The sequence below is a fragment of the Sturnira hondurensis genome, unplaced genomic scaffold (assembly GCF_014824575.4).
Source record: "Sturnira hondurensis isolate 20B ecotype Veracruz unplaced genomic scaffold, ASM1482457v3 Scaffold0022766, whole genome shotgun sequence".
NCBI lineage: Eukaryota > Metazoa > Chordata > Mammalia > Chiroptera > Phyllostomidae > Sturnira > Sturnira hondurensis.
The window spans coordinates 2125253-2139586 of NW_028095397.1; the positions used below are offsets into that span (position 1 = coordinate 2125253).

Consider the following 14334-nt stretch of genomic DNA (forward strand, 5'->3'; position numbering starts at 1 on the left):
GCGAGATGGGTTTGCCTCAGGAAACTACGAAAACATGTGAGATGCTTTATAAAGTAACGTCCACACATTAACCAGCAGATCCGTTTACATTTGGGGCTGGATCCGTTGGACCAGCGCACATCAGAAATAACTTTAAAAGTGGTTTGAATGTACTTGGCAGTCAAAAGATGCAATTCTCCATCCAACCCAACCCTTTGGAAAGAATCGCCTCTCATCTTTCATACAAAAAGAGACAGTAATCACATTGGTTATGCAATACTTACTTGTACTGAAAAAATGTGGACAGCTAAGGACATCAGGACCCTCTCAATGACGGGGCCCCTCCTGGTTCTTTTAAATCCCAATTCTGTGCATTTTTCCTCTCACCACTGTTGGTTTTTACACTTGTAATTGAGCGGCATCAGCGTAGCACTCAGTAAATACGAAACGCTGAGTTTGCATCAGTAAACATAGGTGGAGCTTCCAGAACATCGCAGGGGGTAAACGCTCAAAAAACGTCACTTCCCTATTCTTTCCCTTCCTCTCTTCTGCAGCTCAGAACCCAGGAGCTACTGTGATCGTTCAGTTTCTCAGCAGAACATACTATTTCTTTATTCTCCTCATCATCTGTTTAATGAGTCTCACCACAGAGCCCCTCTGTTTCTTGCCTTAACTGTTCTCCTTCCTTCAGCTCCCACAGAGGGTGCCCCCAACCCAGCCCCTAGCTGGTACCAGGGCCAGTAGTGTGTGGGGCACCAGATAAGGCCGCAGGCACCCAGGATTCCAAAGCACGGCTCCCACCCAATGGTTCACTTTATGTGTCCACTTGACTGGACCACCGGATGCCCAGATAGCTGTCCAAACGGTATTTTGGGTGTTTCTGTGTGGACACTTCTGCATGAGATGAACATTTAAATAGACGGACGTGAGCAAAGCAGACGGCCCTGCGCAGCATAAGTGGGCCTCCTTCAGTTCAGGAAAGGCCTGGATGGGACAAAAGGCTGGTCCCCCCCGCCCAAAGAAGAAGCATTGTCCCGCCTGGTGGCCTTCCCACCACAGCATCTGCTCTTCTGGTCTGACGACCTTGGGGTGCAGCTTTGGCTCCCACCAGCAGTAGAGCCACCTGAGGCCTCGGGGCTCCCAGCGTGGCCCTGGCCCTGCAGAGAGGGCTCCCGCCGGCCTCCCTAACTGCCTGAGCCAGTGCTCACAATGCAGCTCTGTGTCTCTCTGTCCCTAGGTGGGCGGGCGGGTGGACAGACAGACAGATAGATACAGTCCCTATTGGCTCTGCTCCTTTGGAGAAAGAACCCTAACACCCTATCCCTAAGAAGTTCAAAGTCTAGTTGTGGGCACGTACCTGAGTACACTTTGCCCAGAACACCTTTTCCAAACATTAACACAGAATATGGTGCCATCAGCCGGATGAGCCATCCAACTTTTTAAAAACTGCCACTACACATTCACGGAGTGAATTAAAAGCGCGCGGCAGGATGATCTGTGAACGTGTCCGCCCCTGATTCGTCCCACCTGGAATTCTCATAAATCGAGGGACCCTGCGCCCACTCACCACCCAGCCCGCCCTTTCCTGCCTGTGCCCACGAGATGCGATTTCTCCGCTTTGAAGCAGGTCATTGGGAAATCCACGGAAAACACGGGGCGTGGCCACCGTGGGTTCACACCCCTCCCAGAGCTCAGGACAGATGAGAATCGACTCGGCTCACTTGAATGGCAGCCAGGTTCTTCTGCTCCTGTGAGGGGGCCTCGTGCACGAAGCGAAGCCAGTTGGAGTGCCGCGGGTTGGTGGCATCCAAAACGTACAGGACCTCCCCCTCGCTCCCGCGAACCTGCAACACAAAAGGCCCGAGTTTACCCGCAAGGTCCGTAGCAGCCATGAGAAGACCGTCAAGGTCANCAGATGAGAATCGACTCGGCTCACTTGAATGGCAGCCAGGTTCTTCTGCTCCTGTGAGGGGGCCTCGTGCACGAATCGAAGCCAGTTGGAGTGCCGCGGGTTGGTGGCATCCAAAACGTACAGGACCTCCCCCTCGCTCCCGCGAACCTGCAACACAAAAGGCCCGAGTTTACCCGCAAGGTCCGTAGCAGCCATGAGAAGACCGTCAAGGTCAGAACATGGTATTTTTCCTATGTAAATACCTGGCTCGCTAACAGGTGTGGGGTACATGCTGGATTAACACCCCTTCTATCTGCCCCGGAGAATACACCCAGACAGAGCCTCCTGGGCGTTCCATTGGGCTGATGTCTAGATGACTCACAATCACAGTCAACTCTCGGAAACACCCTGTGCTGATAGCTCTCCTCTTTATTTATTTGCGACGCATGTGTCACAACTGCAGTTGTTGAGGGGAAACCCCCCCCCCCCAGCTGCAGCCCCTCCTCTATGTCCCACGGAAGGGGACAATACAGTGTGGCTCCCCAGCTGGGGGCCGAGGGGCGGGGCGACCCCTTCACTTTCTCCGCCTGCTTCCTGAATCCCTTCGCCACAAGGAGGACATGTCGACCTAACCAGGGAACCTGACCCCACTGCCCTAATTTAACAGCTTTAACGAGTGGGGGAACAGCCCAAGTTCCATTCTGTCCCTCCTTGGCTTGCTCACGGCTTGCCAAGAAGGACAGTGGACTGTCTGGGTTCGGTTTCACGCCGTGAGCTGCCCGGGTCAGATCCGCTCAGCTCTCCAGTGGAAGGAGGGGAGACCTGCTAAGGCAGCAAGGAGCCCAATGGCACCCCGGAATCCAAGTTGGTCAAATCTGGCTTCTCGCACACACCTGCACTGTCGGCACCCGGCCCAGGCTCTGCCTCGTAGGACACCACCCATCTCTGCGGAGCTTCTTTCCTGTGGGGGTGCAACTGGAGCCCAGGGGAGGAGGGGTGGGAAAGAGTGGGCAGCTAACCACTCGTTTCGTGGAGAGCTTCCAGGTCTCCAACACCGAGTAACACAAAGAGAAGGACTGTAAATTCTCCTCTGCAGACTTGGGATAGAAAAAACAAATTCCAGATTTCTAAAATTATCCTATAAGATAAAGCACAACCAGCCCAATATATATATTTTCATGATACATTTAGACAATCATTCGTTCATCATTTGACAAATATTTGAGTCTCTACCGCGGGCCAGGGACTTGCTTACGACCCGGGACTCTCTCGGGGGACAAGGCAGGTGAAGCCCGAGGCCCCAGCACCTGAGTAGGGAGCACAGGACACGGCCCCAGGTACAGAGAAGCGCTTGCAGACCAACACAGCAGAGCAGGCGGGCATGGCGGGAGGGGACAGGGCACTGCTGGAGGAGGTGGCCAGGCAGGTGGCCCAGGAAGAGTTCTGCGGGAAGGGGACGCTCGGGGGAGGGAGGGGAGCCGCGTGCAGGCAGAGGAGGCAGTGTTCGGAGGCAGGTAGAAAGGCCCCGGGTCGGACGACTCAGCTCCTGGGAGAACAGCAGGAGGCTGTGGGCCTGGACGGAAGGAGCTGCAGAGAAAGTGGCAGGCGCGACAGCAGACCGCCAGCAAAGGTCAGGTCGCGGCCGGTCGCAGAGCACTGGTGGGGGTCCCTTCCAGCCTTAGACTATCTGCGCACTAACACACCTTCCTGCCTGACCGCGATGGCCTCCTCCTGGAAACACCGAGCCGAGGCAGCCAGAGGAAACCAACCCAGCCTTTCTCTTTCCAGAAAAACCAAACGCAAAACTCCAGACAGATGGCTGTCATTAAAGTCTCCATCTATCTATTTCCATGCGATACCAAACCCTGAGGTAATAAATGGAACATTCTGAAAGTCTCATGAAGAAAGAAGACTCGGAATTCCTCTTAGTACCGCGTTCCAGCATCTGACTAACCTCTGCAGCCAGGGTCTATTTTTCGTGCCAGTCAGAATTCATCTTCCAAACACTGTCCTCAGAAACTCAATGTGCTGGTCAGTGTCCTGCTGGGGACCTGAGGACCTGGGGACCGTCCTCGGCCCGCCAGGGCCGACAGCGAGGTCAACACGCTCCTCCTGCCTCAAACCCGCCTACACCCGACTCCATCTCACGGGCCCAGACTCCGAGGCCCGGCCGGCCGAGCAGCCAGCTCAGGTGGGGCAGCAGCAGGAGCCCCAGAGGCGGCGAGGCCTTCGAGAGTCAGCACGGCCATGCACCTGGCTGCACCTTCGCCACTTCAACCGCGGTCATCACTGTCCAGGAGCTCGGCAGGCCCCCGTTTCTGTCGAACACCACCGAGGTCACTTCTCGGGCACCCAGGACAGGTGCTGCCTGGGCCTGTCCTTTTCCAGTCCAAAGATGACTAGAGCTGACCCTGCACCACTGCCGACTCCATCCTCCTGACCGGCAACGGACAGAAAAACTGCAAAAAGATGAAGCTCAGTAAGAGAGCACCCTGACAGGCAAAAAGGGGCGGGGATGAAAATCGGTAATCAACACAGAGTTTTTGAAATGTAAAGCTTAAATTGGCAACAGACAGAGGAGCGCATTTATTCTTTGGATGTAGTTTTCACAGGAGAAGTACAACATGACTTACTTTAATATTTTCCCCCCCATTATTTTGAACGCCTCAGACATTTGCATTGATGACCCACCAGCCATCAGGGACCCCAGGGCAAAGCCACCTGACAGGTCTGTCCCCAGACGTGGTGAAACGTCACCAGGAGAAGGTGACTTCACATACAGCGAAGCTGCCGCAGATTCAGATCCCCAAATAGAGCGACGACACCCTCCAGGAGAAGCCACAAAGCGTCGCCTTGTACGACTTATTCACCAGGGAAACGTCCCCTCTGTGCCCACAGGGTCTTCAAAGGAGGCGGTTCCCAGCACTAGGTTCGATGGGCGGACGGCTCCAGGGCACAAGGTGCCCCGTTTTCCTGTGGAAACTACAGGCATTCTCGCCGCCCTCATTTGGGAGGAGGCCGGGTGCCTGCGCCCGCCGCGGCGCCCGGCACCTCCAGGAGCGCAAGAACCTGCAGGCGCTCAAGTCATGGGTTCTGACCTGCGCTGTGGTCAGATCTAAACTGAAGAGACGCACGTCCAGCCACCAGTCAGGACCATCCCTAGGACGCTGTTGAGACTGATCGTTTCTAAGCAAAGGGTGTGACTTTATTCCTGCTGATTTTTCAGAGGATTCTCTCTAAAACTCTTGCTCGCCTTGGTGCATACAAACAGGTACACACTGAGCGCGTCCACCTTATTCCCCTCCCAGCCCACCCACCCCACACCAACTAATGGTCCTGGCCCAGGGATTCCCTGTCGTCAGATGGGAAAGCAGATGGAGAGGGGACACGGGCTTGCACGGGTCCTGGTGTCTCCTGAGCAGCCACCAGAATGTGATACACACAAAACCAAATACCTTAAAAAGCCTGATGAGGAAAACAAAGTCTTTTTTCAGCACAACAATCAGTGCCCTGCATGTTTCGGGCTAAAAGGAGCCCCTGCCGGCACGCCAGAGCAGTAAAAACACCAGGCTAGAATCCAGAAGCCAGACAGGCCCGAGCTCAGACCGCGCCACTGTGGGCGAGGGGCTTCCTCCCCCGGGCCGAGCCCGCTCGCCCGACCTCTCGGGTGGGGACGGCAGCGTCCCCCCGCGACCTCACGGGACCCGCGCGTGCCCCCGGTGTGCGGAGGTGACGGCAGCACTTTGCAGTCACAAGCGAACAGAGGAAATGGCTCCACAGGCTCACAGACACCGTAGGGACAAACGCTGCCTCCGACGGCATGGCTGGGAGCTCGAGGACTGTTTTTGTGCCCTGTCGGCGTTTTCCAGGAATGAACATGACAATATCCCACATGCCACGGTTCGCATCCCGGTGCAGAGTCAGAAGGCCTCGGCCTGAACACCTGACGTCAGGGCAGGTGCCCTCACGAGGCAGGGGAACTGGGTAACCTCAGCCAGTGGGCGCTCCCTCGGGCTCTGGGACCAGCAACGGCCACCACCTGCGGCTCCGGCCCCCTTCGCGGTTTTCATTTCTCCTCCACACGGAGCCCTTCCAGTTTCTGAAGGCCAGAGTCATGACATGAAATCTTAAGAAATAGCTGATCGTGTGAAAAACGACACCAGTCTCCAAGACACCGGAGTTCCAGGTTCTGAGGGTATTTTTAAAGGAAGACAGTTGGTGCCCACACGTCTCCAGGCAAAGGTGACGGGAGCACGGAGGGCCACTGCGCCATCCTCCAGGAGAAGAAGGGAAACCAAAGTCCACCTGGCTCTGAGCCCGGTGACTCACCAAGTTGGGGGTACCTGTCACAGGCAGCCACAGTCCCACCTGGTACCCAAACCAGTGTCAGCCTGGGCTTGCTGCACGGTTACCGCCAACAGAATGGCTCAAACCACCGCAGTCCTCACGCCGCCACCATCCCGCGGGTCTGAAGTCTGGGTGGCTGGACGAGGCCTCCGCTTCGGGGGGGAGGGGCGCAGGCGAGGCTGTGCGTGCGGGCAGCGGCTGCTGCGCCCCTTGGGATGACGACACGCTCCAGAGACCCGAAGCTGCCCCGTCCACGCGAGCCGCGGTGATGAAGGAGGCTTCATACTCTACCTCATGCAGTTGTGTGAAAAACGCAAACGCCTCTCAGTGTAACAGCAACACACATTTAACGTAAGGAATTTCACCTTATGTTCAATGAAGGGGAGGAAATAAATAGAAAAGGGTCCTAGTACAAACTCATTTAAAATTCTAGCTAATTCTGTATAATTGGTTCCTTGTATAAAGTTAATACATGTTTTATATATATTTCTACATTTCCCATTTCACCAGTTTTCTCCAAATCTTCCATTGTTTTTGCATTTAGCCTGAGTACGTTTACGCTTGTGTAGGTTTGATGTATAAAGACATCAAACCAACACCAAGACGTTAACACATAAGGAAACCATTGACTGTAAATATTTTCCTATTACATTTTCACCTCATAAAGGCACAGAGAGCCATCAGCAACACGCATGCCGAACACAGCAGAGGGAAGGGCGGGGGCGGGGGACTGACACGCAACAGGTATCAGGTGACGTCGGTCTGAGTTTTTAAGAGCAGGCTTTCCCTGAAAGAGTGTTTTTAATTTTGCAACAAACGACCTTTTAAGATAAGCCATCTGAAATTACAAAGTGACAAAAACACCATCTGGTCCAGGGCGCCGCCCCGGGGCGAGGAAAACGTGCTCCGAGCACCTGGTAGAAGCCCTGGTTGCTGGGCTCTGACCACCGGCTGCGGGACCCAGGACGCAGCCTCCAGCGGTTCCACCGGGCACATGGAGCCCACACGGGCATGGTGTCCGCAGCCCACTCCCGCAGGACGAGCCTCCTGCGCACGGGGGTGCTGTCACGGCTGTCCCACGCACACGACGACGCTGAGTTCCACGCACCATGGAGCCCCCACTGCCCTCGGACTGCCGCCCCGTTAGAGCTCCCCTGATGCTTCTCTCCTGCAGGAGTGGCTCTCGGCTCCCAGGCAGACGAGAACCGGGGACGCCCCTGCAGGACACCCTAACCGCTGGTTCCGGAAAACGCGTTTCCTAACCACTGACGCTGGAAAGCCGACGTGGACACGGTGCGGACACCTCGGTCCCGTAGGGAGTGCTTTCCCCAGGGCTGGCGCTCCGTCCCATCACCAAACACGCTCCTGTCCCCCTGACTCAGCGTGTGAACAGCCGTGCCACATAGGGAGAGACCAGAAGGCCTCAGGCTGCCTCACCTAAGTTCAAGTGGGGTTTGCTGCATGGAAAGTCATTGGAAAAGAAGCCTTTTGGGGTCTGGGTTTCCAGGGGAGGGTCGCCAACCCTCGAGCTTGAAACAAGTGAGGAGACAGCCCACCAGGGTTCCGCTCTGCAGAGACAAGACACACGGATGAGGTTGGTTACCGGCACTCTGGCCGGGGCGTCCAGGGGGAACGCGATGGCGTGGAATTCAAGGGAAGCGCACCAAGTGACCTCCACAGAGCCCCTCGCCGCGCTAAGTCTGACAGGGTGTGTGGGCAGCGAGCCCTCTGGACCGTGCCGCTCAGCACACCCTCGCAGGCCCAGGAGTGTCCTCTCCCTCTGACCCAGCAGCGAAGCCCTCAGACTAGAAATGGGGTGCAGACCCCTAAGATCTACAGTCTCTTCAGGAGGAAAGAGCATGTTTCACCTTCAGCCACCTGCAAACTACACAGGAACGTGCAAACTGGAGGCAGCGTGCAAGCCAGACGGGGGCAGTCAGTCAACACAACCCCCTTCAGCGGTGCGGAAATGTCTGCGATTGAAAAATGCAAAATCACCACCTTGAACGAGGACAAAAGAATATGTACGTGTTTCCATTGATCTCGAGGGCCTGACAGAAGGGAAGACTTTGCAAAAACCATGCTTCGTTAATCAAAAGTTAAAAAGTAAGAAATACACACAACAAAACATTAATTATCTGAGCTGTCCTAAAAATTCTTCGAAGAACAAAGTGCTTTCAGAATACTCATTTATCATACAGCACGGAAATTACAGCTCAAATCATTAAAGGAAATTTATTCACGTCCATGAACATTAATCTTCTCTGTACAAAATGAAAACACGGATTCCTTGGGCACCATTTGGCGCAAACGCTAGGCGGCGTTTGGAGCATCTCCGGGGTGTGTGGAGCCGAGACAGGCGTGCCAACGGTGTCTGACTCACAAAAAATTCCGCACCTCACTTTAGAAAAATTCATCGAATCCACTCTTTATACTAAACATAAGTTAGCACTACCATTCGTTACTAAAACAGACCGAAAATGAAGCAACCATGCAGCACACACACACACACACACACACACATGGACACAAAGTAAGCTGCTCGGGGCCTTTCGGCCCGCTGCTCTCATGACTGATCTGCTGGATAATAACAGCGAAAGGTCTTGGCGAACAAAAATGTAAACTGTCTTGAACGCAGCCTGTGTCACTGTAACAGCGGAGAAGCCACAGATGGTGGGCATCAGGAGGCTGGAATCAACACACACAAAAAAAGAAAAAAACTAGAAAGACAAGTAAATAAAGTGGCAAATGTGGAGACTGAGCAAGGCATGCTGGAACCGCACTTGCCATACTGGAGAAAAAAGAACCCGCACGTCCCCACACCCGGGAGACCGTGGGTCTCTGCAGGGCGGGTGCGTCTGAGGTCTCGGGAGCCATTTGGGCTCAGCTCGCCGATGCCCGAGATTCCAACAGAGAAGCCTGCCAACTCCGCAGGAGGGGTTAGAAAAGTGGAAATTGGAAGTAGGAGAGGAAGAGGAGGGAGAAGAGGCAGAGAGGAGGAGGAGGAGGGAAGGGGGTGTCTCTAGAGCCATCTGGAGATGTCAGGACCAAAACTGAAACAAATACACATACTCGACTCATCCAGTTTTCCAAAGCCATACTAAGCAACTACAGGGGGTCGAGTCCAGGGCCACACAGGTCAAGACTCCACCCCTTATCATTTCACCGGATAAACATGTCTGTGGCACCAAGAAATCAAAGGTCAACACCATTCAGTCACTGGGAAGGAGCTCGCAGTCCCCGAGCAGGGACAGACCCCACCCTGTGTGGTGACCGCAGCACCACACCTGCGTCAGGTGTTCAGAGCAGTGAGGAGAGGCCAGGTGGGCTGGGCAGGAAAGGGGGGGTCTGGGTAAGAAAGGGGGGCTGTTTCCCAGGAGGGGGCAGCAGCAGCAGGGGCGCCCATGTGCGGGCAGGTCAACTGAGAAGCAGGGAACATCGAGGACGAGGGTGACAGGCCCTCGGCGGTCAGAGCACAGGCCCTCAGACGGGGGCGTCTCTGCTGGGCAGCGATTACAGACTTCTCAGCCCACGACAACGTCCCAAGGGGCTGCTCTGGGTCTCCCTGATGAGTGGCGGGAACAGATGAAGTGGACTGCTGGCCGGATGTGGCGACCTATGGCCTGTGGTCAACCTCCCCCGGTTAGCCCGCCCAGGGCCCTGGCTCAGGCCACCCTGGATGCCAAGCCTGCAGGTCACAGACACAGAGAACAAGCGAAAACAAAGACCGGGAAGGACTGAGCAGCGTGCCCCTCCGACAACTCGGGGCTGGCTGCCCAGGTGCCGTGCTGACCGTGACTCGGGCTTCCAAGGAGCGCGGCTGCTGTGCTCACCAGGTGGACAATCAGAGGACATGGCAGTGGGTTTCCCCAGCCAGGCTCAGCCGGCCACTCACGTCAAAGCCCCACAGGGCAGCCCCAACACTCTCCGTCCTCCAGTGCCCAGGGAGCAGGGCACCTGGGAGAGCCTGCAGCTGTTACCCGGGGCCAGGTCAGGTCAGCCTGGGCTCACCCCCATCTCAGTGAGAAAGCGGCCGTGCAGGAGGACAGAGTCAGATAAGATCCCACAGGAAAAGATGGGAATATTAGGTTCCAAAATTACTTAGAGAAACAGCTCTCTACAATGTAATTTTACATGAAATATTACACCAAAACATAATTATTTTCATAAAATATTCAAGAGCAATTGCTAATGGGCACAAAGTTTCTATTTTGAGTGATAAAAATATTCCAAAATTAGTGGTGATGACTTCCCACTATGAACATACTGAAACTACTGAGTTGTACATTTGAGAGGGTGAACTCTGGCATTCGAATGATCCCAACACAGCTGCTATAAAAAATCCGTAAGTGCCTCCCCCACTGGCGTGTAAACTGCTAGTGAGGGAGGGAACCCCGCTCCGTGATCACCGATCCGATGAGCAGTGTCAGTACCGGGCACGGGGGGTAGAAGGGAACTCACACCATTCCTGTTGGTCTTAAATACACGTGGGAAGGCACACGGCAAGCTGTCCAGACACAGAAGCTGCTGCGTGAGCCGATAACGACCGTGTGGTTCTCATGGAGAACACGGCCCAGCAGTGGACACCGCCCTCCTCCCTCAAGGAACAGACGTGTTCGGAGGTCCGCACTGCCCAGGAAGCTGGCCGCCCGAGCTCCCAGCACAGGGGATGGTGTGAGTACTCCAATAGTGCCCATAGGGTTGCGTTTCTTGTTTTTTCTCTTTTAAACCAAAGGACTTGGCCTGGATTCCCAAGATTCTTTACTCGGACGTCAGGCTTGGTTGAATGGCCAGGTGCTGGCTGACACCCTCAGGGGGCAGCCTTCCTGTGAAAAGCAGAAGACGAGAGCCACCGAACCGATGTGGATCTCCCGGAAGACACGTAACCTCCCATGGCTCTGCTTCGTCCCCAACATGAGGACAAGTGTCCGGAGGGATGGTCATGGCGTTTGCCCTGGCATTCCCAGCATTGTACTGGGCTTCCTGGGTGGCGCTGACCACTGATGTCTACCATAAGTGGTTCCATTTGGAACCTAAAACAAAGTGTTATCGTCTGCAAAATAAAAACATTTGGCAAAGACAATTCTTCGTTCCAAACACCTAAAGAGACTTCTGTAAACAATTGAGAAAAATAAGAGATTTTAAACAATTGAAAACATTTTTTTCCGAAAACTAAAACACATTGGAAACCTGGTTCTGGACCAAGTTCCCAAACAGCAGAACAGCTGTAATCACAAAATAGCTGCAAAGAGAGAGGGAAACATCTAAACACAATGTCCAGTCCAATAGCCATCCCGCCGCTTCCCCAAAAGCCATTTGCAGTCAAACCGCCGCCCTCACCGCGAAGAAAGCCATCTGCCAGGCAGGGAAACTCACGGTGGTGAAACGCTAAGGGAATATAAGCCATTTCTTTAACCTTTAAATGTCATATCATCTAAGAACGCCGGCAGTAACAATAACACACATTTATTTAATGTGTTTATTAAGTATTAATGAGTTACCACCTATTGACTATGACATCAACTGTACTTTTCTCCAGTAACACTGATGTTCTAGAAACCACAAAGTAGAGATTGGTGTGATGATGCCCTGTCTTTGGAAGGTCACAGTGCAGCCCGTGTGGCTCAAGCCAAACATTTCAAAGTGGTTTTGGACTCTCCTTTGGACACACAACCATCAGCACTCCCCACGGGCAGGGTTACCTCTGACAACGCACAGCCAGGAGCCAGCCGCTCCTCGCCAACCCCACTGCAAAGGCCCGGTCCAGCCACGGTCCAGTCGCTCCTGGACCACAGAGCAGACTCCATCCCACGGGGGGCCCCACAGACGGCCGCCTCCCCCAGCCTGTCCTCCGCACAGCAGACCCGGGTCTTGTCAAGGTGCGAACACAGCACACGGGCACTGGGTGAGAGCCCCGGCCCGCCCACCACTGTGAATTCCCTCTGCTGCTGCTGGGCATTTCCCAGGCGACAATGAAGTTAACCATCTCTCATGTTCTTTACTGGCCATTTGGGCCTCTTCTTGTGGGAAGCGCCTGTTCAAGTGTTTCGCCCATTTTTCTGTTTTGAAATCAACGTTCTTGAGCTATTTCGGACACAAATCCTTCTGCAAAGAAACGCGTCAGAAATATCTTCTCCCCGTGTCACCTGCTTGCTCATTCCCTCACGGTATCTCCTGATGAACAGTGCTTCGTTTTGCTGGTCTCCAGTCTACCATTTCCCCCTTCACAGTGTTTACTATGGAAGAAACCTCCACCTACCCTAACCTCACGGAGGCATCTTCTGCACTTTCTTCCAAAGGCTATTGTTTCTGACCTGACATCTACGACCATGTTAAATCGAGTGTTCGTATATGACGTGAGGAAAGGGTGAGAATGCTTGTTTGCCACGCAGGCAGCGTTTTTACCCAGCGCTACTGTAAATGCCACCCTCCTCACACGGGTAATGACATCCTCGTCCAACAGCAGCGCCACTCGGCCAGCCGGGTGCCAGCACGGCATCGGAGCAACATTCTCTCACAACAACCCCTGACAGCGGGCAGTATGAGCCCTCCAGTTTCAGTCCTCCGCTCAGAGCTGCCTCGGCCACCCACGGGCTTTGCATTTGCACCTGTTTCAGAACTAGAAACAAACACACCGTCCTGCTCCCTCTCCCTGTCTTGCTTTCCTGGTCCTCCGCCAGGCCCGGTTTGGTTTCATGCAGAACTCCAAACAGCTGCCTCGTTTTTCGGTAAGAGAAGCCCTGAGTTCCCACGTCCGTGTCCTCAGTCCTCTTCCTGGGAGAGGGGGACCAGAGTCACTGTGCCCTGGGTTCTCCCCGCCATAACCCTCTCTCCTGCCCACTGACTGCTGAGACCCTGACTGCCTCGTGCTCTCTACCCGCCTCCCCCCACCTCGAGGGTGGGCCTTTTCCGCAGTCCAGGGACTGTCCCTGCTCATGCCCGCTGGTGTCCTCCATGGGAGTTCGGCCCCAGGTGTCCATGCAGTTGATGGGCACGTATATTCAGAAGCTTCCCTGCAGGCCCAACTCATGCCCCGCGTGGTACAAAGGTCAAGGTTAAGGGAGCTGAGTATAAAGTCCACATTCTGGTCCCGGATCCCAATCACAGTCCCCAGTCCAGCTTCCCTGGAGCCCCCAAGTAAGGGTTGCTGCATGCTTGTTAGAAGCAAGAAGAGAGGAGGTATGGATTAGGGGCTGCCCAGGGGTGTAAGTGAAGTGGACAGTGGGGGGTTGGGAAGGAAGTTTCCTCAAACAATCCATATTCACTGTTCTTAAAGCCCAATTAGATGAGAAGTCCCTGTTCACTCATATATACATTTATTGTGAAATAATAATGGACTACAATGATAGGAGACCAACAATTCTTACAAAAATACCTGCAACCCTTGTAACCCATATATTTTTGTAGCTATGTTTTTGAAAACATGTCATTTAGCCCGAGGCACAAAACCTTTTCTGCTGACAAAAGTAGAGAGAACCACGGTGACTGGATATTCTGTCCTTTGTGACGTGCAGCCATCCAGGGGTGGAGGTGGCCGCCTGCCCTGGCAACCCCACCGGCCTCTGCTGTGAAAAACGGAGTTTCCCTCAGGCCTCACGGGGGTGGATTTAGGAAAATAAACAAGAACTTCTACACCGCCACTGAGCTGGGCGCAGGCGGGTCTAAAGCAGACAGCCCTCGGAGCCCCTGTGCACCCAGAACCTGTGCTCCTTCCGTGACCCTCGTGAGACCTCACTTTCTGAAGAGGGGAAAGAGCACACCCTGCTGAAAATCGGAGTCCACACCCCCTCTGTTTCCCCCCAACACCCCTGTACCAAGATCGATTCAGTGTCACGTTTTGAAAGGAAGGTACATTCTAAGGTGGGGTTTTTCATGCCAATGCGGAGCTCAGCATTGATTCTGTGAGGTTACAGCTACAACTGGGAAATAAAGGGAAAGTGTCATTTCATGTACAGAAATCAAATCCTACATCCAGCACAAGAATGTGCTTATTCTGAACTCCAAATACCCTTACGCATGGAAAATTTCTTTTTCAGCAGTGAACTCCATAAAGTTCCAAGTTCTGCAATTGTCCGGTAAGATGTTTCAACAGTATTTTTCCCTGAATGCCAAATTTC

General features: G+C 54.0%; 1 protein-coding gene across 2 annotated transcripts in view; it reads right to left on the minus strand.

Annotated features, from left to right (window-relative positions):
• Positions 1–14334, minus strand: part of PRDM5 (PR/SET domain 5) — an 83769-nt gene that overhangs the window by 56574 nt on the left and 12861 nt on the right. For both annotated transcript variants that reach the window (XM_037036305.1, XM_037036304.1), the window contains exon 3: positions 1916–2038. In XM_037036305.1, coding sequence (XP_036892200.1) covers positions 1916–2038 — 123 coding nt within the window. The remainder of the gene's footprint in view (positions 1–1915; positions 2039–14334) is intronic.